This window comes from Rhinolophus hipposideros, assembly GCF_964194185.1.
Source record: "Rhinolophus hipposideros genome assembly, chromosome: 12".
NCBI lineage: Eukaryota > Metazoa > Chordata > Mammalia > Chiroptera > Rhinolophidae > Rhinolophus > Rhinolophus hipposideros.
In genome coordinates this window covers 8,496,155-8,520,754 of record NC_138058.1, presented here as the reverse complement: position 1 = coordinate 8,520,754, position 24,600 = coordinate 8,496,155, and the positions used below count along the sequence as shown (strand labels likewise).

Genomic DNA, 24,600 nt, shown 5'->3' with positions numbered 1-24,600 from the left:
CCTCAACCTGAACAAGAAAGGATCATGAATGCTGACAGTCTGGTGGTCTGGGGTTTTGGGTTAATTTATTTTTATTTTTAGAGCAAAACATGTATTAGGTTGGTGCAAAAGTAATTGCGGTTTTTGCAATTATTTCTAACCTTTTAAACCGCACTTACTTTTGCACCAACCTAATACCTTGCTGGTATTTTATATCCCGCATTTTAATATGGCCCGTTCTTCAAATCACTTGTAAGACCTTCGAGAGCTTCATTTGGGTAACTGGTGATTGGCAGGGGCAGTAGCTCTTTCTTCAAGAGAAATGAGACTTCCCTTTAAAATTCTTTCCAATCCTCGACACTTGGCTGACACCCTCAGATGGGGTCAGCCACCACAGATGTGCAGACAAAGCCCCCACATGGTTAGTTTTGAAACTCTAATGTTGCATTAGCAAGTAGTTTTCTGATTTCTTTTGTTAGAAATCTAAGTTTTTCCCATGTTTTTCCAAATAAAATTCTATTTTACTGCCTCTAAGAATAGTCAATAAATTGTAGGTCAGTTCTCTTACCAGTATGGTCAGGGAGTGAGTTTTTCTTTGTAAACATATGCACTGTGACGGATAATCAAATTTTTAATATACAAAGCATTTTATTTTGAATGGCTCAGAACCTACTTCAGGACCTATGTCACAGGGGTTTTATGGGGACCCATTATCCTTGTAGAGTGTAGAAATGTCCCTCCATGAGATGCCCAGTAAACAGAATGCAGACATACCAGTGGTGATTTTTCTGGTTTCCACTACTGTAACAAAATACCTTGAATTAAATATTCAAATGGTATTCTTTTTTATTTAACTGGATCTTGTTGAGTCCTAAGTACAAGTGATATCTAAATTTATAATGTAAATAAGGCTCTCTGCATCCAGTAATGGTAACTCAGCTGACCAAAAATTATATGTCTACTGACAAAGAATTTTTCCTGGTTCCCATGAAACGTTGTGCAAAAGTTTAAATATTAAATCACATGGCAATATTCAATTACTCATTTATGGAGAAAATAAGACATCCCATGAAACCAGGACAGCACCAGATATTCCAATTTTTATATTTATATGTAAAAAACATTCTCATTTGTACTAACTAGGATCACGATAGCTGGAATTCATGAACGGTAAGAATGTAAGACCAGAAGGAAATGCTCACCGTGGTCTGTGACGTCACAGCTTGGCCCTGTGGGAAGTTGGAGTTCACAGTGCCTTGGCCTATGCTGCAACCCACAGCAGACGAGGCAAGCAAACCCTTCAAGTGCACGCACAACCAAAGAGCCGGGCCACAGCCCGCAGCAGAATACATTTATTACTTTAGGTTCATGTGGCATCATTCACATGGTTTCACTTTCATTAAGCAAACTCAGGATAGGTTTTGGTAGGTAAGCTATCATATGAAAAGGTAATTCTCAGTCTGGATGAGAACCTGAGTCCCAGCTATTCAAAATGGAAGAGAGATTCTTTGATAAAGGCCTGAAGAAAGATCACCACTTACCTCACATTGTAAATTGCTATTAATAGGTATTTTAATTACTTTTTTCTTCTACTGTGTATGTTTTGGCAAAAGGATTTGTATTCATCAAGTTGTCGTGTAGTTTAAATATAGAGTGATCGAAACACAGTACTTTGTTCTAACAAGATCTTTACGGTCCACGTTTATGCTATATAAGTTATTAGTAGTAACTAACACTCTTTAACATTTGTAATTATCTGTCCCCTTAGAAGAACAACACAAGTTGTTTGAGAATACCCATTTTCAAAATAAGAATCAGCACTATTTCTCACATAGTGAATCACGAAAACAATAGAAATGTTTTTTTGGTTTTTTTTATAAAGATTTTATTGGGGAAGGGGAACAGGACTTTATTGGGGAACAGTGTGTACTTCCAGGACTTTTCTCCAAGTCAACTTGTCCTTTCAATTTTAGTTGTGGAGAGTGCCGTTCAGCTTCAAGTTGTTGTCCTTTCAGTCTTAGTTGTGGAGGGCGCAGCTCAGCTCCAGGTCCAGTTGCTGTTGCTAGTTGCAGGGGGCGCAGCCCACCATCCCTTGCAGGAGTGGAACTGGCAACCTTGTGGTTGAGAGGACGCGCTCCTACCAAGTGAGCCATCCGGGAGCTCAGTGGCAGCTCAGCTCAAGGTGCTGTGTTCAATTTTAGTTGCAGGGGGCAGAGCCCACCATCCCTTGCGGGAGTCGAGGAATTGACCTGGCAACCTTGTGGTTGAGAGCCCACTGGCCCATGTGGGAATCGAACCGGCAGCCTTCGGAGTTAGGAGCATGGAGTTCTAACCGCCTGAGCCACTGGGCCAGCCCTAGAAATGTTTTTATTGTTTTCATAAATAGCTATATGTAAAGTGGAGGGTTTAGACAATCTGGGAAAAAGAAGTGATCTAATGTTTTAACATAAGTTCACATTTGAGCTGCTAATTAGAAATAAATCCTAGTGTGATAACATGATCTTGAAACTGCTGGCTTGCCATCAGTGTAGAATAAATTTCAGATTACGTATAATTTGGTACTAGTATGTGGTTGTAAGAGACACAGATTTGTTGTCTTACTATTAAGATATGTTTCAGGACGCTGGAGGTTAGAATTTTCAAGCACTTCAGTACCCTGACTTAAAATACACATCAGGATACAACAATGGCTTCTAATAATTATAAATTATTAGCATAAATAACACTGCATTATAACTTTAAAGGGAATTTATAATTAAAGAAAATGATTTCCATGTAACTGGCAAGTTCATCAGGAAAGAAATTTTGAACTGAAAAATGTTTTTTTCAATCCAACATCTGTTCCAAGAAGAACTGCATTTATATACACGTATCCTGGCTAGATCCATGGGTAAACTATTTTAAGACTTCCGAAATGCCCCCACCAGACGTGTGGGCATCACCCACAGCCCCTCCTGGAATCTCCCTTGGGGCCACACACTGATAGTCACCAGGCTTTTCGGATTTTGCCCCTACCTGCTTTCATCAGTGCCCAGGACCACCTCTCCCTCACACTCCTCTGGATTATTGCCCCAAAGTCCAGACTGCTTCCTTCTCGGGCTCCTGTTGGTCCTCCCTGCTGCAGCGAGAGTATGGATCTTTCTAAAACAGAAAGGTCCACAGAGCACTCGCCAGCACGAAATTTTCAGTCCCCCTTCTCTCAGAATAAAAGCTTATCCGAGCAAGGTAGATGAGCCCTTTCAGACTCATCAGCCCTGTGATTCTCCACTCTGGCTGTGCATTAAAAACACCAGGCACTTCAGAGCCCGGTTCCCCAGGTCCAGGGCACGCTCTGGGCACCAGGTGATTAATACATATGCAGCCAGGGGAGAGAACCACTGATTCTAGTCCCTCCCATTTGCTCCAGGCTTAACTCTTGCCGGACCTCAATGCAGTAGGAGGGCACGAGGCCTGGGATTGGAGTCCTGCATGTTTCTATCATGGCCAGGCATTCCCTGCTCCCTTTCTGAGTTTGAGCATCTCTCTGGTGAAAAGGCCACACCTTCTAGAACCCCAAGCCCTGAGGTGGTTTCACAGTACTCACCAGTTGGGGCTGGCATAATATTGAAAGCGTGCCATTCCCTTTATAAACTTTTCAGGTAAGTTCTATGCCTCTAAAGTAAGATTCCGTATTTTATTAAGTTGAACCACACAAAACTGCAGATATTTTTGACATACAAAAATGGCAATTTCATGTGGCTCCACAGAATACTTTGGAAAGCATTACAGAAGTTACTCAATAGAATTTAAAAAACAACACAATATTTAACTGAGCAGATTTAATTTCCCTGAGATCATGTTCCATAAACCATACAGATACTGTCCATTAGAGCAGTGGTTTTCCAACTTTACTGTGCATACAGACCAGCTGGGTATCTTGTGAAAATGGTCCCCAGCAGGTCAGAGGTGGGGAGTGTCTGTTCCAGCGGAATACTGATGCTGCTGGTCCCCAGAACACACCCTGAATAGCAACAATACATTAGACTATTTAAGATAGGAACTGTAAGAAAATACTTACGTAAAAAAAATCCCATGAACAAAATACTAAAATCACTAGTGGAGAGTAACGTTTCTGTGCTGTCTATACTAAGATCGATCTTGGTTTTCAGTATTTCCATGAATCGGATTAATTGTAAATCCTCATTAAGTTTACAGGCTTGTATTTAATTTCAAAAATAAAGTGCAATGATTTCAAAAAAACAAAACAACATATGGCTATATTTAAGAGCTTCTAAGAAGCCTGTCTACTTCTGAGAGTGAAGTAAAGGCCATCTTGGGAGAAATTCTTCTGAAATTGTACTTCCTTGCAAAATCCCTTGATTATTTATTGTCCTTTTGAGTCTAAGCTCCATGATGAGTTCTGTGCTCCTTAAGGATGAGGCCATTTTATATCATATTTCAGTCTCTTACAAAGCACCAAGCACTTGTATGAAAGTTCCGAATTACAATATTTAACACAAAGTTTGTATTTTTCTTGTAGCTAGATAGGAGAAAGGGCAATCTTCACATTTCCAATTGATGCTTTATCGTAAATATTTGAGTTTACACCATACCCAACTTCTAAAACTATAGAATTACTTTTTCTGCTTCATATACAGTAAGTACTAAAGTTATAGCAAATCAGCGTGCTAAGACAGTATTTACAATTATATGTGTGCTAGGGTGAAAGCAGGAATAACATCCTAGTGGACTAATTAAGAAGACTGAAAAGAATGTATACTTTGAGAGTCTGTGTGAGGAAAAGAGAGGGAGCCCCTAACTAATTTTTATTAATAAGTGATGCCATCCAAACAAGCCTGTACTAGCCCTCACTCTAGGCCTCTCACCTGGCCCCTTGGGTGCTAATTTTGGAATGGCAGATCAGTCTAGGTCCAGGAAAAGGCACACCAAAGCATGTGCCTGTAAACCAACACAGCTTTTCTGTTCGCAAATGATTTTCAGCACAAGACATTAAAGAATTAAGTCCCTCCAATAAGGCATGACACCTGACTCTGACTGCATAAAATGTTATGGGGTATAATGCTGAGAGCTGGGGAAAGTTTAACACATCGTTATTACACAGTTTTAATGAACAGTCTAAATTGAGTTAGCTATTAATAAAAACAACATACTCAGAATGGTCCTTTTTCTACCTCTATGAGAAACTGTAAGTGGTCCTTACTAAATGACTTCTGGGCCTCACGAAGCTTGGGAATCAGTCCATAAGGGATTTTTAACCAGGTCCCCAGGTAGAAGTAACACTCAGAACCTTGTTACGACTTGAGAATATGACAGGATGGTTTTAATAAAAGAGCTTCTTCATTGTCTAGGATTTTGATAGAAAAGCTCCCTCTTAGCTTATACAATTGGACATAAAACCTGTGTTCTAGCTGACTGGCATTTTATTAATGCATTGTCCTATTCTTATTTAGTAGAAATTCTTGGGTCTCTTCCCTTCTGGTGCATATCATGTTCTGTTATCCCACCGCTACTCCTGTAGCTGGTAGCTTCCCCTCCTTGATTTAACCTCATTGGCTCACATGGGAAGAGGAGGCTTTCAGGCAAATGTTTAATGCCTTTCCCTTTGGCAAAGCTCTGACTTCTGATTACCTGGCAGGCCTAAATGCAGAGCTGAGCGCTGACCTGGATGCCTCCTGACAAAGCACACTTACTTGGAAATAAGTCTTTCCACTGTCACCACCACCCTTTGCAAAGCAGCTTCTCATCATGGCCTCGGTCCCTCACTCACACACCTCGGATTTTGTTCCTTCCGGTTGTCCAAACCCATTCTATTCACCTTTTAATCTATCACTCCCAGTACCACCACGGCGAGGATTGTGTAGTGACATTATGAAAATAGCCACCAAGGCTAATGCAGCCCCCAGACTGGGGGGCCACAAGGGCTGACCTCCTGGGCAACTCCTGAGAGGAGGGGCGCGACGATCCGGCCCACGGCCGTCACCGACTGCCCCACGCCAATGAGGGTGCCGCTGGTCTGGGTACCACCCACGGTCAGCTGGAGGTCTGTGATGCAAGTCCTGCCAATGGCGGTGGAGAAGGCCAGCAGCGTGGAGGAGAGGGCCACAACCGCCATGGTGCGGGCGGCGGAGTACAGCAGCAGCAGCAGGAAGGTGAGCGTGTTGGAGTGCAGCAGGATCCTATGGGAGTCGTGCCCGTACAGCCGCATGATGGGCCCCAGGGCGAAGCCAGCCAGGGCCCCCAGGGCGCTGCTGTAACTGATGAGGTAGCCTGTGGTCTTGGGACTGACCCCGAAGCGCTCCTCCAGGGCCAAGACAAAATTACTGTAGTACAGCATGACCGCCAAGGCCATCAGCAGGCGCACTAGAAATATGTCCCACATGTCAGAAAACAGCAGGGTTCTTATGACCCTCAGTGTGGACACGGCTTCCGTCCAGGGCAGCCCAGCGGTCTTCCTATGCGCCGTGCTCCCGGGGGTGGGGCTTCCTTCCTGCACTTCACAGTCTGTCTTTCCTGAAAGTGCATGGTTCTTACCCAGTCGCAGGCCGTTCTTTGTACTGTTGACTTTTATGTCACTCCATGGAAACAGCCAAACGAGACCTGTTAAAATGGCATGATCTGTTAAAGGTGGCTGAAGGCACTAAATTCAAACGGTGATCTGCGGGTTGGCGGGGGGAGACGCAATTACTGGGAACAGATTACTAATCTGTATTAGCAGAGTTCCGAATCTGTATTTTTGAATCCAGTTTTTCATCATTCCCAGTTACTTCTATGCCATTTCAATATCAGAATTTTGCCATTCACCTTAAGAAAAAAAAAAATCTATACCTACATAATATTTTTCCCCCAGCTCAAGAGCCTATGAGGGTTTCCTATATCCCAACATTTCGTATCTAAATTCTTAGGCTATACGTTTTTTAAAATCTTCCCTCATTACTTCGCTAATTCTCTGACTAGCCACCATCCATCCAAACATTGGACATTTATTCTTTCTGAATGTTGAATCCTGTGAAATAGGAATATATCAACAAACAAACGAGGCCTAGATGATCCTTGTCCCAAGCAATTCAAACCTAAATGGGGGTTCAGACATGTAAACAAACAACTAGATTCCCGGGTAAGTGCTATGTTGAGGGAAGCACAGGATGCTATGGACAAAGATGGTCAGCCCTGGTGTGGGGGGTGGGGCGGGATACCCCCACACAAATCATCTGTCAGGAAGCCCCTTCTTGGACCTGCCCCCAGTCAGAGTCGCCATATGCTTTTGCAAGTCTCACCTCAAAACGTGAGGGCGCCATGCTCTTGGACCCTGACACACTTATGCAGCAGCTCTCACCCCTGTTCAAATAATCCCACCTCTGCCCTCGTGTGAGGGGCACATTCCTGTCTCACTTGTTTTATTGATCCCGTGCCACCCAAGGAGAATGATCTCTTGCCAATCAGTGCCCCCAATTTTCTTAAAACTAAATTCAACCTTGTCATCCAAGGACAACTTTCTTAACTCATCCCTGTGGTTTTTCAGTCCTACAGCACTTAAGTGTCACATGGACCCATGGCTGCTGCCAGTCAGTGCTTCTTCAGGCTGTTTAAAGCAACTACGTTTATGTTACGTGGATTCTCTGGACTAATTTATGACAGAAAACTAATTACATGAGAACGTTACATGCTTCATTTATTCCTATCTTTAAAAGGGCCCTTCGGCATTTCACAGAATCTTGACAAAAAAGTGAAAGAATTGTCACTGACAGACTAAAAGCAAGAATTAAAATAATACTAAAAATGATAATGACGACAGCATCTAACATTTATTTAGTGCTTACCGTATGCAAAGCAGTGGGGTAAACTGCTTACATGCAAAACCTCTTATAGTTTTCCTAAGAAGTCTATGAGTCTTGTTACCCCATTTTATAGATGTCGAAACTGAGGCAATTCACCTAAGGCCCACACGAAAAAGTGACAAAGCAGGGATTAGACCCCAAGTCTGTCAGATTCTAGAGTTTGAGTTCTTAACCACGAAAACAGAATTCATGAGAAAAAGACATGAAAGGCTTTTCTCAGGCAAAGTGGCAGAACAGAGCAAGGACAGAAGCTGAAGAGGTACCAGGATTGAGGAAAACAGCTGTAGTCATTGAGGAGAAAAGTATGACAAACTGGATGAGAAAAGAGCTACACGCTGTGCTCACTGTGCAACCACCAGGCACTCCGTAAAACACTGTCTGCTGTCCAGCCCCCTCACTCCCCTGCTCGTCCGGCCGGTGCCTCGGCCTTTCCCCATATTCCGTAAGTGGGAAAAATGGAAAAATAAATCCCTGTTACTCTAAACCACTGGGAAGAGCAGCAGCTGAATGGATCCCTGACTCCTATCCATTCACAGGCATAGATTAGGGCAAAATATTAAGCGGCAGTATCATTGGAGAATGCAAAACAGAACTCCATACTCATGTCGTTTACACGCTGACTTCTGACTTTCAATGGTATCACAGTCATGTACCTTCCTTTACATGGGAAGGAGCCTGGATACATCAACCGGTCATGTGCTTGAAGCCATTTTATCTAGGTTCACACAGATCCATCAGACCTCTTCTCCTGGCTGAGGTTAGAGGTTAAACTTCTGGCAGAAAATCATAAAGTATTTCTATGAGGACTGAGATGAAGCTCATCAACTTTGCTTCCAGAGTTGAGTGATGACTCAGCCTGGAGCCTTGCATATGAAGATTCGCAAAGCTGCAGCAGATAGGATACCATTAAATTGAAGAAAAACTGAACAGCATGAATCCTCTTGTTTATAAAGGTGTTTATCTAAGGGTTGGCCGGGCACCAGAGGTTCGTCCTGCTTTCTTTAAGCAAGCAACTGGCCCTGCATCCAAGGAATTCACAGTCCGGTATGTACTTTTTTATTCATCAAATGCTACTGAACGTCGGCTATCTGTCTGGCCTGTTCGGGGCAGGGGCAACAGCAGTGAGCAAGTACGAATCCTTGTGGAGGTTACTTTCTAATTGTGGTTGTTGTGGGGAGAGGGACAGCGAGAAACACATTAATAATTTCTGAAGTGCTAGGAAGAAATTCAGTTATTCTAGACTAAACGATCAGAGGCCTCTCTGAGGAAGTAAACGTTTGAGACTTGAATGCCAGGAAGAAAGAGCCAGTAAAGGAATGTGGGAAGAATGCTGCAGTGGAAGAAAGAACAAATCACAACGCCCTCCTGTGGGAATAGGCCTGGCATGCGTGAGGTCAACCATGAAGCCACTGTGGCCGGAGCACGTGCAGGCTGTGACAGACACACATGCTTTAGCATGATGGGGGCCCCCTGGGGGGTGTCCAGCAAGGGATGCCATGGTCTTTCATTCTTGAATAACGAGTCTGCCTATTCTAAGAAAAACAAACTGGAAGGAGATAAAAGTAGGTAGATTGCTCAGTATGAGTGCATACACCAAACAATCTTCCATGATTAAATGGCAACTTACCAGCATTGAGCATGAAGACAGAAAAACAGACGAAGCACGTTAGATAAAATCCACCATCTAGTTCAGTAAGACATCCACCGACCACGGGGCCCAAGATGAAGCCCACGCTAGATGCGGTATTGAACTGTCCAATTACTAATGGCCGTTCCTTCTCTGAAACCAGATCGGAAAGCAGAGCCCTTGAAATGGAGAGTGTGTGTTTAAAAATACCTGCAAGGGGACAAAAAACATGTGTAACATTTTCCAGATCGAAAGTACCTCGCCTGTGACCCTGTACTTCACCGCCATGCCTGAGGGAGTTCTGATCTCCATTTTTTTTTTTTTGAACATCTAAGGCCTACAGGTCCTTTCCAATTGTGAGTGGACTCCTGGTCGAGCCCCACGATCTTGGTTGGTCACCTTATCTCTGGCAACCAAGCCCCTGACCCCTCAATCCCACCTCCCATCACGATGTCGCAGTGTCTCCAGTCCTCTCATACCCAAGTACAAATTAGGCTGGTTTCCATTCAGAGATTTATAATTCTTTATTCATACTCAGCGAATGAACATTTTCTGCATGCCTACTATACGTCTGGCATGGACCTCGACCCTGAGGGTAATGCAAAGAACAGAGAGGCGGGGAAAAGGCAGATATCCCTGACCTCACGGAGCCTGCGTATCCATATGAGGGTGGCAAGTACTATGAAGAGAAACAGAGCAGGGAAGAAGGACAAGGAGTGAAAATATAAAAATATGACAGAGTCATCTAACCAACACTAACTGATTTTGGTGTTGACTAAACAAACTGAAAGCTGTGACAGGACTTATTAAGAGATTAAAGACCTTGTAACAACTTTATATTCCTCATACTTCTGCTAATGTACTTGACTTGTATGTACCCATACACTGAACAAACACACTCATAAACAGACTGGCACATTCTAGTGACGTAGGCTGCCTACAGTTTTGATCAATACATAGTAGGTCCTACTGACTACTCAGCGCTGCTGATGGGTCTGTCTGAGTGCTCCTAAGTGTGATGGGACACAGAACTTTCTAGTGATCTTCTGGAAAGAAGCATGGCTTGGCATATCCCTGCCTACATGTGCTGATGCACAGTAGTCCCGGGTTCTAGTGCTTTGCCTCAAAATTAGAGTGGGCATTTGTCTGGTAACCAGTCTCTTTGTGAAGCACAGTTAGAAATCCCTTTCGGGATTAGGTAGACTGACTCCTTCTCTATATATTTCATTAACTGTGAGAAAGGATGGAGCGGGATGACTCGTAAGAGGTGTTATTAATTTTGTGATTATTTTTGAAGTGATATCAAGGTGGGGGTCACCTCACACACCCGAGGGAAAGGACCACAGTAGAGTATCTTGTGAGCAACCCAGACTAGCCTTCCCTTGCCTTTCAGAGGTAGGACTGGGGGACAGAGAGCAGGGGAAAACCAGGTATATAATTCTCATATTTCAACCTCAGGTTCACGTTCAGGATACAAGGACCTGAACATACAACTGACATTTGAAGCAAAACCCTGGCGAAGTTCCCTGGGGCTCCCTCGTGTCCGTGGACAACCAAACACTGAAGAGGTTCCATGGACAAGAAAGAATTTTTATGTATAGTGCTCCTTGTTGGGAAAGAGTGTGGCGTTCATATAACAGAACTATCAGTACTCACACCAGGCTTGTTTTATGCTAAATAAAAATCATTATAATCCTCCACATAAATCCTTACCCATTTTGTAACAAATATAGGTTCTATTCATCTCTCTCGTCTCTTTCTTCAGAATTATGGATGGCCTTACCACTGAATGGTGGAGTGGGTTATGCTGCAGAAGGACATACTGCCACCGAAACCGAGAACATGCACATGGAACAGCTATCAGTTGGATTTTGTGTGTGGTGATGGGGCTTGTTAGGAGGACTGATCACATTTAAAGCAGAGACTTTCATAAACCATTTTTGTAAGTCAACCAAAAGGTGTAGCATGGATTTTGGAGGGCAAACTGAAGAGACTTATCCACCAGGGTAGCAGAGTCTGTCAGCGCTCTAATGAGTAGGGTGAAAAAGAAAGATGGAAAGTCCAGGGCTGTAGTCATAAAGAAAGGCACAGAGAGAATACAGAGCTTCCACAGTAACTACCCACCCACCTCACCAGCCAGCACTCACACATGATGTTTCAAAGAATGGACAAAATATTGCAGTGAATGGACAAAATGAAAGTTATTTCAAAGATGGCAGAAACATTCAAGACCAGTCTCGAAACAGAACACTAACCCATGATCCACTACATTGCAATCCCAGCATCCCCTGCCATCCCCCTGTGCCCCACCACCACAAAAGCAAGAGTCTGATTTACAGAGGCTGCAGGAAACCTACCGTGGTCAATCTCAATCACAAGTCGGGAAGCCCAATTTCAAAATGATAAGCTCGCCGAGGACAGAGTAGTAAGCACAGTGCTGGTCCAAGACATTTAGCAAATTCTTCCTGACTGAATGCAGACAGAGATCAACGGGAAGGAGGCAGGGCCTGAAGCAGTGGCAGAGCTGTGCACACTGGCAGACGGAGGGCTCTGGGCTATCGCGTTTGTGGCTCTGGACAAATCAACAGAGCCTGACTGATGCTACCGTTAAATGCTCAATCAACAGCGGTATTACAGCTATAACTGATAGTGTCATTATGTCCTCCTTATGTAAGCTGCATTTAAAGAGGCACTGACAAGCAGGGACGGGCTCTCTATATACATGTAAGTGATTTATTTTGAAGGAAAACACACACCGAAGCAAGAACTCACCCACAGGCACCCTAGCCAGGGCAAACAGGAAAACGTTGGTAGACGCTCCGAGAATAAGATAACCCAGGGCACTGAACAGAATACACACCAGCAAGGAAGTCCGTCTTCCAGTCACATCGCTCCAGCAGCCCTGGGAAGGCAAGAAACACAAAGTCCTTTGACTCACCGTAAAATCGCCACCATGGAAATGCCCCCCGAATGGGACCCAGTGGAAATCATCAAGGAGTTTGGGCTAAGATCCTTCGGTGCTTAATTCTGTTCCACCGTTTGTCAAAGTAAGATATTTTTATCTGGTCTTCCACAATTGAGTGGGAAAATACAACAGTTTTCTTTATCCAAAAAAGTCCTAAGATATCCAAAGAAAGCATCTGTGATGACCTGCTACCTGAGAATGGCTGGAGAAATGGTGAAGTATAATTTATGAAGCCTCCTTTTTGTCTTCATTATTATTACTTTACGCACCTCAACTTCTCAGTAATCACATGCAGTTTAGAAATTCAGAAAATACTAAAAAAATATATACCATGTTTCCCCCCGAAAATAAGACCTAGCCAGACAATCGGCTCTAATGCGTCTTTTGGAGCAAAAATTTTCTTTATAAGACCAGGTCTTATATTAAAATAAGTAAATATAAATATATTATATATATATATTATATTATATATTATATATAATATATGTTATATATAATTATATTATATATAATGTAATTATATATATTATATACAAATATAAATATATATATATAAAAATATAGTAAAATAAGACCTGGTCTTATATTAATTTTTGCTCCAAAAGACACATTAGAGCCGATTGTCTGGCTAGGTCTTATTTTCAGGGAAACATGGTATATATAAATACTTTACAATCTCCAAATCTACAAATAATATATTTTTAACAAAATATAGTACACTGTATTTTGTAACTTGCTTTTCTACTTAATACATTTTGAATATCATTCCATGTCATTAAGAATTTGTCTTTATCTTTTTTGTGTCGTTTTGCTTAAGGATGTCTGTTCTCTGCCATCATGACAACCATGGATTTTATCATTAATTTTGTCAATCCAATAGATTAAAATTACTCATTACTCCAATGTGAATTTCTTTGATTACTATTGAAATGAAACTTTTCCAACGTTAATTTTTTTCTTTCAGTTTCATTGATATGACATACAGCACTGTATAAGTTTAAGGTATACAGTATGACTTGACTTACATATATTGAAAAATAATTACTGCAATGTTTGTTAACATCCATCATCTCAAATAGATACAATAAAAAAGAAAAAAAATTTTTCCTTGTGATGAAAACTTCTAGGATTTACTCTCATAACAATTTTTAAATATACCACACAGCAGTGTTAAGTATAACCATCATACTGTACATTACATCCCCAGTACTTATAACTGGAAGTTTGTATCTTTTGACCACCTTCACCTAATCTGCACACCCCTGCCTCTGGTAACCACACATCTGATCTCTGTTTCTCAAAAAACTCATTCAAAATATAGTCATTAAAAAAATTAATATTTTTTTATTCCTTTATAAAGATTCCACATATGAGATCATACAGTATTTGCCTTCTACCGTCTAACTTAATTTACTTAGCATAATGCCCTCAAGGTCCATTCATGTTGTCACAAATGCCAGGATTCCCTTCTTTTTATGACTGAATAGTATTCTACTGTATATATATGTATCACATTTTCAATATCCATTCATCTGTTGATGGACACTTAGGTTGTTTCCACGTCTCGGTTGCTGTGAATAATGCTGCAATGAACATGGGGTGGGCAAGGATCTTTGGCACAGTGAGTTCATTTCCTTTGGATAAATACCCAGAAGAGGGATTATGGGGTCATATCGTAGTTCTACTTTTAATTTTTTAATGAACCTCCATACTGTTTTCCATGGTGGCTGTACCACTTTACATTCCCACCAACAGTGCACGAAGGTTCGTTTTTCTCTACATCCTTGCTAGCATTTGTCATCTCTTGTCTTTTTGAAAATAGCCATTCTAACAGGTGTGAGGTGGTAACTCACTGTGGTTTTGATTTGCATTTCCCTGATGATTAGTGATGTTGAGCACCTTTTCATGAACCTGTTGGCCATGTGAGTATCTTCTTTGGAAAAATGTCTATTCGTGTCCTTTGCCAATTTTTTCATTGGTTACTTCTTTGTCTGCTATTCAGTTTTATGAGTTCTTTATATATTTTGGATATTAACTTTTATCAGATATATGATTTGCAAATATTTTTTTTTCATTTCATAGCTGCCTTTTCATTTTGATTGTTTTTTTTGCTGCACAGCTTTTTAGTTTCCCACTTGTTTATTTTTTATTTTGTTGCTTATGCTTTAGGTGTCATTTCCAAACAAATCAGTGCCAAGATGACTCATATCAAGGGGCTTTTCCCCTATGTTTTCTTCTAGGAGTTTTTCGGTTTCAAGTCTTACATTTAAGTGCCAGTCATAACTCCCACATCTGGGAAGCCTCAGAGTCCTTACAGGCACAAGGCTCCCTTCTGAACCACTCTTGTTGTAACTAAGGAGGTTTGGTGACACTACAAAGGTGGCTTAGGGTGAAGCTTGCCCAGTGGGTGACTAGCAGAGCCCCGCAGGGCTTCTGTATAAGAGGCACACAGAAAGGAGGACGGCAGAATCCATAGGAGAAGCCGAGAGGCACACGGGGGAAACCTAAGCAGAAGGCAGTGAGGAAGGAGGGACAGAGGAAGGTAGTATGTGCTACATGGAGGCTTGGGATGGTCGGGGGAGACCTCAGGTGATGAAGGGCAGCAAAGTGAGCAGAGCTCCAGAGCCACCTTTCTAGCGCACTCTTCACTTGTGCATTTTCAGTTCTCCAGATCAGCATGCTTAGCCGAAACAAACCTCCCTTGCAGACTGCAAGTTCTGGCCTTCGAAGATGCAACCAGAGGTCACTAGTGAGGCTTCTGAGACAGTTCTTTCGAGGTGGGAGAGGATACTGGCAAACTGCCTTATCCTCTTCTCCTTCCTGCTGAAAATGTCCCGACAACACTGAAGGCTGAGCCGCTGACGAGCTGAGGATGGCTGAGCAGGATGACGCAGGTGACCGGGTCTCTAGGAGCACCTCAGGGACAGCCTGGGAGGGTCAGCTGCAGTGTTCCTCCTTGTACTTCTGAAGTGCTCTGTTCTGCACAGATGAACACGAGTCTGATTCATAAGCCCTGTTCAACTACAGCATCTCCACACTGACCCATTTTATATACTGAGGTTCCGGGGAAGGCTTTGTTTGAAAAAAATGTTAACTGCCCTACAATAAAAATCACTAAACACTATAATAGCGAATGATCGCTGTCTGAGAAGGGTTTCCAGTGCTGTTCCTGCTGGCTAGAGGGTAGTCAACACGGCACGCTGCTCCCTCACCCCTCAGTGACTTTCTCCCCCTCTCGCATTAACTGTGTCATCTGAGCCTGCCTCTCTGCCTTGCCCAAAGCCAATCCCGGTTCGTGACCACTTCCCATTTTTTATGATGTGTTTATCTTTGACCCAAAAGGTCTCTGTCCATATAGATATAAACTGTCATGAAATTCCTCTATAAAAAATTTGAGAGTCTTCCAAAATACTGTCAGCCTTCTACAAATATCGTCCATCCTTTCCTCCCAGTTTTCGGTGTAATGGAATTCAGAAATTCTCCACACTCTTTCGATCTGGGTAGGAGGTCACTGGCCTCCTTGTGTCCAGAGGGCAGTGATATAATTGGTAGGTACACCCTGGGACCTAGGCCAGGCTGCCTGGGTTCATCTCTGAACTCTTCTCTTTCCACATGCCACAGACATATTACTTAACATAATTAGAGAGGCTTATCTCTAGGTTCAGTTTCTCTATCGGAAAAATAGGAATAATAGTAGTACCTGCCTCTGAGATTCTTTCCTTCCCTCGACATCTGCTATGTGCTTTATATAAAAGGAGTCATTAAACATGCATGACCACCAGAAACGTGGCTGAGGGCAGTTATCATGAGGACCGAATGGAATCAAGTGCTCAGAACAGAGCCTGACCATAAACAGGACTTCATAAGTACTAGTCATTTTTATTAAAACGCATATATTAAAAATATCAGTCAAATCTGACAAAGCACATCTTTTCTTCATAAAGATTTGTTTTTAAAATTAAAATGATTTTATAAAACCTAATGAGAATACATATTTATAAAAGCATCGGTTAAAGGGAAATTTTTATCAAGTGTTCCTCCATCTGAAGGATTTCTAAGGCGGTTCTCATTGAATTACAGGTACAAGGTATATGAAATGTGTTTTGTAAGCACAAAGATAACAAAGCAAAGAACAGCTGCGAAAGAGGGTTGGGCCACAGCTGGCAATAAAAATTCACATTCACAAAATGCTGCTATGTGCCAGGTGCCTCACTGGTGCTAGTGGTAAACATAAACGATCAGATCAAGCCCGTCTTTATTCTAAGGAAGGTTAGAGTCCAATAGGAGAGAAAGGCACTTGACTAATTAAAATACACCATGACTTAGCTGATCTAATATATATACACACGTGAAGCAAGTATTTTTGTAATGAGTTTCCAAATAAAAAGGAAAAGGTGTTTACTAAGAAGTAGGCAAACTGTTCTCTCACAAGAAAGAATATGAAATATGACATATTACCACATAAGCAAGTGCATCTGATACTCATTATCTATTTACTTTTTCAGATCATTAAGGCAATGACATGACTCTTAGGAAAAAAATAATAATGGACTTGGAGTCTCAATACTGAGATTAGGTGACTTCATCAAATTATTTAAAGCTTGCGAGTCTTAATTTCCTACTGTATGGGAGATAACAAACTGCTTTGCTGGGTCATTGTAAAGATGAAATGAGAATAAAATGATTATTGTTATGTAAACTTAACATATGCGAGACTTTAAAAAAAGTGAAATCAGGGAGTAGCTCTTTAGTTATTTAAGAACTCATTATGGAATCTGACTGAATTTCTTAAAACATATTTTGCAAACCAGTCACTCTTGAGAAGCACACTACTATATCCTGTGTTCACCAACACTGAGACCACCAGCCAGCTGTTTAGACCAACCAAGGTCATGGCTGATCAATTCGTGGGACTAAACTGATTGTTCTGTTTGACCTGCTTGACCCACTGAACTCTGGGGTCTTCAGCCCAGAGTGGCCGTGGTGGAGGGCACACAGGAGAGAGAAGGGGCAGACCAGTCAAGGATTTGGAATTTCAAACAACTGAGTGGTCAGAAGTATGAGTGACCAGCTCAGTTCTGGGTCTTTCTACCCCATGTTGTAGATAATATGCGTACAGCCAACCACTCCAAATGGCTCCTTCTATCTATACACTTAAGCTTTATAATAAGCCATGTAGTTCAAAATGACATCAAAGTGGAACCCTCCAAATCTGAATGGAGGTGAATATTGTCAATTAATTGAAATAAATCATAAAGTTGGTGATAATGTCTTTTTTCTAGTAAAGTCAGCAGAGAATCATGGCAAGAACCTGCTTCAATTCAAAAAGTTCTCATTTGACTCAGTGGGCTCTTTTCAGAGAAGCCATCTGATTCCTTTCAGCTCATGTCTTCTTAGCTGCCAAACGAGGAAGAGAGAAGAGTGAAGGATACTTCTTGGTCTAATGACACTGGATATGCTAATCACCTGCACATCTACTTTTGGTAAAACCTCAAGCCCCAGATTTCACTCCAGCCATGCTGGATGGCCTGCAAAGTATATGGTCATGTTTTCTAGACGCACTGCCAGATGGAACGTGACTTACCACCAATGTGCTAGAAAAGAGCTGCAAAATGCCGTAGGAGGAGCCTGCAGAAAAACATCAATGACATCCATAAAATCAGCCAGAAGGATCCCAAGAATGGATTAGTGTGGTGACAATTACATAGAAATGAACAAGAAAAACGTTAGGGGCAAAAAAAAAAAAGATAAATTAAAAAAAAGAAATTATTCCACCTTTTTTTTTCAATTGGACGAGTATAAATAACATAATTTCTAATAAAAGGCCTTCCAAATAAAATTAAACGTAAGCAGATGAGAGACTAAAGGCAAGGTCTTCCCTTAGGGACCCAGAGAGACAATCTTTCCACTGTGAGGAGTGTGCTGCTACATCGAAGAGTAGCCAGGGGAGTCGAAATGTGAATCCTAGGAAAATTCTGCTAAGTCTTGAACATTTTAGTTTGCTTAAAATGCTTTAGTCTTATAAAGAACTTACAAAGTTTTATGGAGTGCTTTCACCTCCATTATATCACAACATACCTTTTCCGCTCCTCATAAAAACCTTTATGCTTCTGGGTGGTCCAGTATAATTCCTAGTATACTTTTCAGGGGAAATATAAATCATGGCATGGACTAGGAATTACTGAGTTTTATGCACAAAACTCTCCCAAAACATCTGCTTATCCAGTTTATGAATGATCAAGGGCTGTAAGTCTTAATTTTGCATTAATTAGCACAATCCTAAACCCTGCTATTTCCTGCCTCTTTGGTAAAGCAATGACTTCTGGATGGAGACTTTGTGCTGCACAGAGAGAGAAACCCTATAGCTCTCTAAGATGTAGTGAGGCAGGAAGTTTGTGACTGATTTGTGAAGGTTCACCCCAAAACCCCTCCTGCAAGGTGTGATTTCTATAGATCATAGTTTTCTGGTCTCTCACAAGAGGTGAGAGGTTCCTGTAGGCAGGAGTCCAATCTACCCTTTATCTACCCAACCAGCTCCTTGGAGAGGCTCAGTTAGCAGCTGAACCATCACTGGTGATATGGGGCATGGAGATAATGCTAAATCTGAACAGGTAGTCTCCAAAAAGATGAATCCCGTTTGCTCCAGGGTAATATTTTTAAATAGTCTGAAAATTCATTTCATCCCATTTTCAATTTACCTTTGGATAATATTATTTAGCTGTAAGACTGATTTGTTTTTAGGTACTTAATTCATTCAGGGGGTGTAGATTTCAGTGCTCTGAACATGTGCACTATTAACCACTCACCTACTATTCCCGCGACTGTTGGACTTGCTCCAAGAGACTTGACGTGAAGGCTCAATAAAGGGACAATCATGCTGACACCAAACAAATCCTAAACAACAAAACCTTGATTAAATTAGAATTGGAAGGCTAGGTGTTTTTCCAGGGGTGATCATAATTATAAACTGATTTTACAAATAAAACCACTATCTAAAACTTTGGGCAAAGAAGAAATCCTAATTGTATACTACATTATAGTATACTCATCAGGGTCAAGTTATCAGAGATTCAAATACAATATAACAGCTGCTAACTATAAATGCCGGGACCATCCTGACCTAGAATCCATTTTAACTTTAGCTTCTTTGTAATTGATCCTTAATATTCAAAGAGCATGTCCTATAGAAGTTCCTCAAATTAAACAAACAAACAGCATTTTTGTGGGTAATAAAGTGGGAAAGGAGGTAGTGATAATGTGTATTTCTTGGCAAAGCAGCTCATACTTAAGAATATGAATTTCCTCCTGCAGTTAGGGAAGGTGACTGATCTGTGGTTTAGAGCCTTACAAGGTAATACCTGAAAAGAAAATCTCAGTAAAGCAGCGAGGAGAGAGAAGGTTGGCGTATTGATGGAAAGCTGCATGCTGCAGCTAAGTCATTGAAAGTGCATGCGCTTTGGGGTCAGACACAGTTCTCAATTCCAGCCCCAACACCTACTACTAATAAGCATGTGTCCTTGGGAAGTTACCGTTACCAAGTGTCAGTGCTGTCATCTGTAGAAAATGGGGATAGGGACACCTGCCTGGTAGAAATGTGATGTACATTAAGAGACATAATGGTTGAGAAAGGTCTGACACACAACAGAAGCGCAAACATATTTGCTCTTTTCTATGGTTCCGGGAATAAGTGCTGCTCCTTTTGGCTAGTTATTCTGAGTTAACAGAAAGGCTGTTAATTTTCCCTTTAAGTGTTGTTCTCATTCCTACTTCACTTGGTTGCCTGCTACAACTTTTTTAGAAGAAAAACACATGGCACACGCAGAGTTTTCTTTATATTCAACCTGAATTTCTTTTTCTGTAATCCTGGTTAAACAGAAAGACATGCATGAAAAATATATTTTCTTTGGGCCTAAAATTAATCTTTTGCTCCCTGCTTCTCTTGGTGGCTGTACATTCACCGAATTATAGAAACATGAACTTACAAATGCATCTTTTAGTGGTTTTTCCCATGGTTATAGCTTTAGGTGGCCATACATTTACTATCCAAATAGTGATCTTATAGCTCATAAATTTATGCTATCAGAATTATGGCTTATTATTCTGATTATAAGATTACAGTCATCCCCCCTTATCCACGGGGGATATGTTCTAACACCCCCAAGTGGATGCCTGAAGCCAGAAAGTACCAACCCCTAATATATTGCTTTTTCCCATACACACATACCCATGATAAAGTTTAATTTATAAATTAGTCACAGTAAGAGGTTAACAATAATTACAAAATAGAACATTTATAACAATATACTGTAGTAAGTTATGCGAATGTAATTTCTCTCTCTCTCAAAATATCTTACTATACGTACTCACCCTTCTTGTGATGAGATGATACAATGCCTGTGTGATAGGATATACTGAGGTGAAGGACGTAAGCATGACAATGTAGTGTTAGGCTACTAGTATAAGGGTTACTCGAACACAAGCACTGTGTCAAGCTGATTACCAAGATGGCTACTAACTGATTCAAGAGAAGGCACTTGTATACACAGCCTGGATACATGGGAAGAGATGATTCACGTCTAGGGTTGGATGGAGTGGGACATCACAAAATTTATAACACACTGTTCAGAATGGCGTGCAATATAAAACTTATGAATTATTTCTGCAACTTTCCACTTAATATTTTTGGACAAAGGTGGGCCCCAGGTCATTGAAACTGCAGAAAGCCAAACCACAGATAAGGTGGAACTACTGTACTTAAAATTTCTTTTGGGTCTGCACCAATTTCTTTTGGGCTTTATTGTCAGCTTTGTCCCATCAGCCTACTTATATTTTATATCATTTAAACGACTCATTATACATCAGCTACCTATTGCATTTTCTGGATCTTTCAGAAAAGAAAACTCAATTCTCCTGCAAGATTCCGCCCCCACCAAAAAAATTCCCCATGCTGCTTGTCATTTAATATTCAAGTGGTTATTCTAAATAAAGGATGGGAGAGCAGTATTTAAGTAGATAGGCCGAGGCCTATGGAAGATGAATATAAAAACACAGACTCATAAGCAATAATGGATGATCAGTATTATTTTAATACTTTATGAGCCTGAAAAATATTATCTTTTTCCAAGAACGCTGAATGCTAGGTCCTTCCTCTGGAAGTTCTGTTCTACCGTGTTTCCCCGAAAATAAGACCTACCCCGAAAATAAGCCCCGGTTAAGATCATCAGCCCGACGGACGCTTTTAGTATGTTATGATGATGTTTCAGAAGATGACATGACTGTATTTGAATAATGTAGACTGTTGTACATGAAAACATAAGACATCCCCTGAAAATAAGCTCTAATGCGTCTTTTGGAGAAAAAAATTAATATAAGACCTGGTCTTATTTTTGGGGAAACACAGTAAAATTGTCTTCCCCTTTACTGTAAAAGATAACTTTGAATTTGGCACCTGAAAATCAGGTGAGAAGGGGCCACTTAACTCTTTCACAGAACTTCTACATCTCTCAATGAAAACTGATGAATACATTAAAGGGTTTCAGGATCTTTTTCAGAGTAGGAACCCAAGTATTTCTTGATTAGTGGGTTACATCAACAAAAATGAATTCTCATCTGACTAAAGCTGATGAAATTAAATACAAATCCCACCAGGTACCTGGAGGAAAGAAGCGTCTGAAATCACAGATCTTAGCAGCATCGTCGTATGCTGACCAAAAAGGACCTAAAGGGTCATCTTAGTCTTCCTTCCTAAACCAATTACAATCTAGAAGCACAAATAAGAGCTAGAAAAAGAACATTTGAGCAAATGACTTCTGTAATCTTGTTCCTTTGCTCTCCCCATCAGAAACCATTTTCCCAAGAGTCTTCGGTGTCTTCACATCTCTAAATATGTTAAAAATAAGACCTAAGTTATGTATACTATTCCTTAGATTTTACCTAACAGAGTCATTAGATGCTTCAAGGATACCCAAGGCTGCATATATTTTGTTTACAACATTTCCATTAAAAAAAAATCCCTACTCTCTTTCAACTTTTGGAAGATCTTACATTCTCCCCTGAAGATATTAGAGACCTAATGATTCTCTTGAATCAATTATTAAAATTTTACACCAGGCTTGCTAGATTAGACTCACCAGGTACACAGCACAAAGACAACATATCAGAAGCTCTGAATATCAAATCTGTATCAGATTTGATACATAAAGAATGATCTGCAAATTTATTTTAAAAACCTCAAACTATTTTGAAATCTGGGTCATGTTGGTTTCCAGAACTGGCCTTTTCAGGTGAGGGTCCAAATCCTTTACATCTGGCAGAACCAGATGGTAGTACAATGTGAGGTATGGTAGCAGCAGCATGGATCCCTATCTCCTACCAGAAGGGTGGATGGCAGCCAACTTCCTTTTGAAATTTGAAGAACCACGTACACTCCATGGTTTTAAATTCTGTAACTGGCCTGGAAGGTGGAAGAGGCACCTGCATCCTGAGATTGAACTAAGATTAAAGAAACAGGATCAGAAGGAACACCAGGTTCTGACCTCAAAGGTATTAAGGCTGAGGGTGGAGGCTGCAATGTTAACTGAAATAGACGCAGATTCTCTCTGAAAAGCCACCCTCCTTAACTGTTTCATGGTTCTATATTTACAGCAATATGGTGAATATGCTTTCATCGTTGTCTTAATAATTATTAATTCAACATTAAACCTTTCCTTGTATTGAGGAGGGGGGAGGGAGACTTCCTTCCTGCTCCTCTCCAAACTAAGAGTGACTCAGTGTCCTAACTCAAGTGAGGCACCAGACCAGGGAGAAGTAGTGGTCTTAACCTGCCATCTAGACAGAAAACAATAATTCCCCTTTGCCAGGGCCCAGGGCCATTGGGGACTACCTTCAAGGTCTCAGAAGGCAGCATTCTCTCATTGACACTGATCAGCTCCACCTCCTTTTGTTGTCAAGATACAGCCAAGAGGAAATCCTACTGGGTTCTTGTCCCAATTCTGTACCTACCTGAATTAGCTCACAACCAGGGCAACTGAACCAGACCTAGGTTTGGAAAGAGGAATGAAAGGGTGGGTCTAGGGTTTCTGCATATAGCAATCCACGAACAACTAACACAAGCTCACTAGTAAAGATGTAAATTTTTGGGGGGGACAGGACTGTGTATTACAGCGATTGGAGCTCCACAGCACCTATCACATAGCTAGTTTCCAAAAATTCCATGAATAATAAATGAGTGGATGGATGAATGACTTACCCTACCATACACACAGCTTTCTAAGCTTTTCCTTCCACATGGGAATTTGATATCTGTCCTTATTAAACCAGGACACACACACAAATCATGACAAAACCCTGCACTGTGCAATATATAGTTTATCAAAAGGGATATGTGTATCATTCACTGTGACTTGCATTTTTAAACACCCAAGTCAACCGGAAGCCCTAATGAAAATGTGCATAATTCTGTCCAGGTGGGGGCATCAGCTGCGACTTCCCAGACCTGGCCTGGTAAAAAGGCCTGTGTGCTCCGACTGCAGCCACTGCACCGCTGGGCTCTCCCAAGCTTGCCCAGGAGCACCTGCTGTCTACCCTGCATGCCTGGCACCTGCCACATCATCTAACATCTGGAATTACCCTCCAACTAGGCTCGGCCCACGAGTAACACCTGAGACTGGGGGATGGTTCTTAACCAGCTGTCAAAGGGTGGGTGTGGCGAACCCCGACCCCAAATGAAAGCACAAGGTGCAATTAGGCCCTGTGGCCAGGTGCAGAGAGAAGCGGTTTGGGGGCAAAAGCAGGCTTGATGAGTAGGCAGGCACCACTAGGCAGGACGCAGGTTCCCAGCCGTGGCTGGGCCTTACAACCAGCCCCCGAGCTTCAAGAAGAATCACCTGAAATTGGGTTCCTAGTCTGCACCTGGAACAGATGCAGTCCCAGCACTCACCAAGAAGCCCACCAGGTAGAGACAGAGCAGGAAGCGGCGGTCTCGGAGGGCACGGGGAGCGGCAGTCCCCGCCTCGGCGCCTTTGCTCGGCTCCTGCCCTGGCTTTGGTGTCGCCGAGGGCAGCCCCGGGACCGAGCCCGGGCCTGGGCGGTCCCCGAGCTCCATGCAGAGGCCGGCGAGGGGCGCGGACTGGAGAAGGAGCCCCAGCAGCGGACTTCAGGGTCTCGCAGTGCTGGACGAGCCCCGCCCCAGCGGA

General features: G+C 41.8%; 1 protein-coding gene across 1 annotated transcript; it reads right to left on the bottom strand.

Annotated features, from left to right (window-relative positions):
- Positions 1 to 1,855: 1,855 nt before the first annotated feature.
- MFSD9 (major facilitator superfamily domain containing 9) lies at positions 1,856 to 24,600 on the bottom strand. Its single transcript, XM_081069057.1, has 6 exons — positions 24,345 to 24,600; positions 19,213 to 19,300; positions 17,991 to 18,034; positions 12,214 to 12,343; positions 9,442 to 9,651; positions 1,856 to 6,576 (listed from the first exon to the last, which is right to left on the bottom strand). The coding sequence occupies exons 1-6, from the start codon at positions 24,507 to 24,509 to the stop codon at positions 5,867 to 5,869; spliced, it is 1,347 nt and encodes a 448-aa protein (XP_080925183.1). The 5' UTR covers positions 24,510 to 24,600; the 3' UTR covers positions 1,856 to 5,866.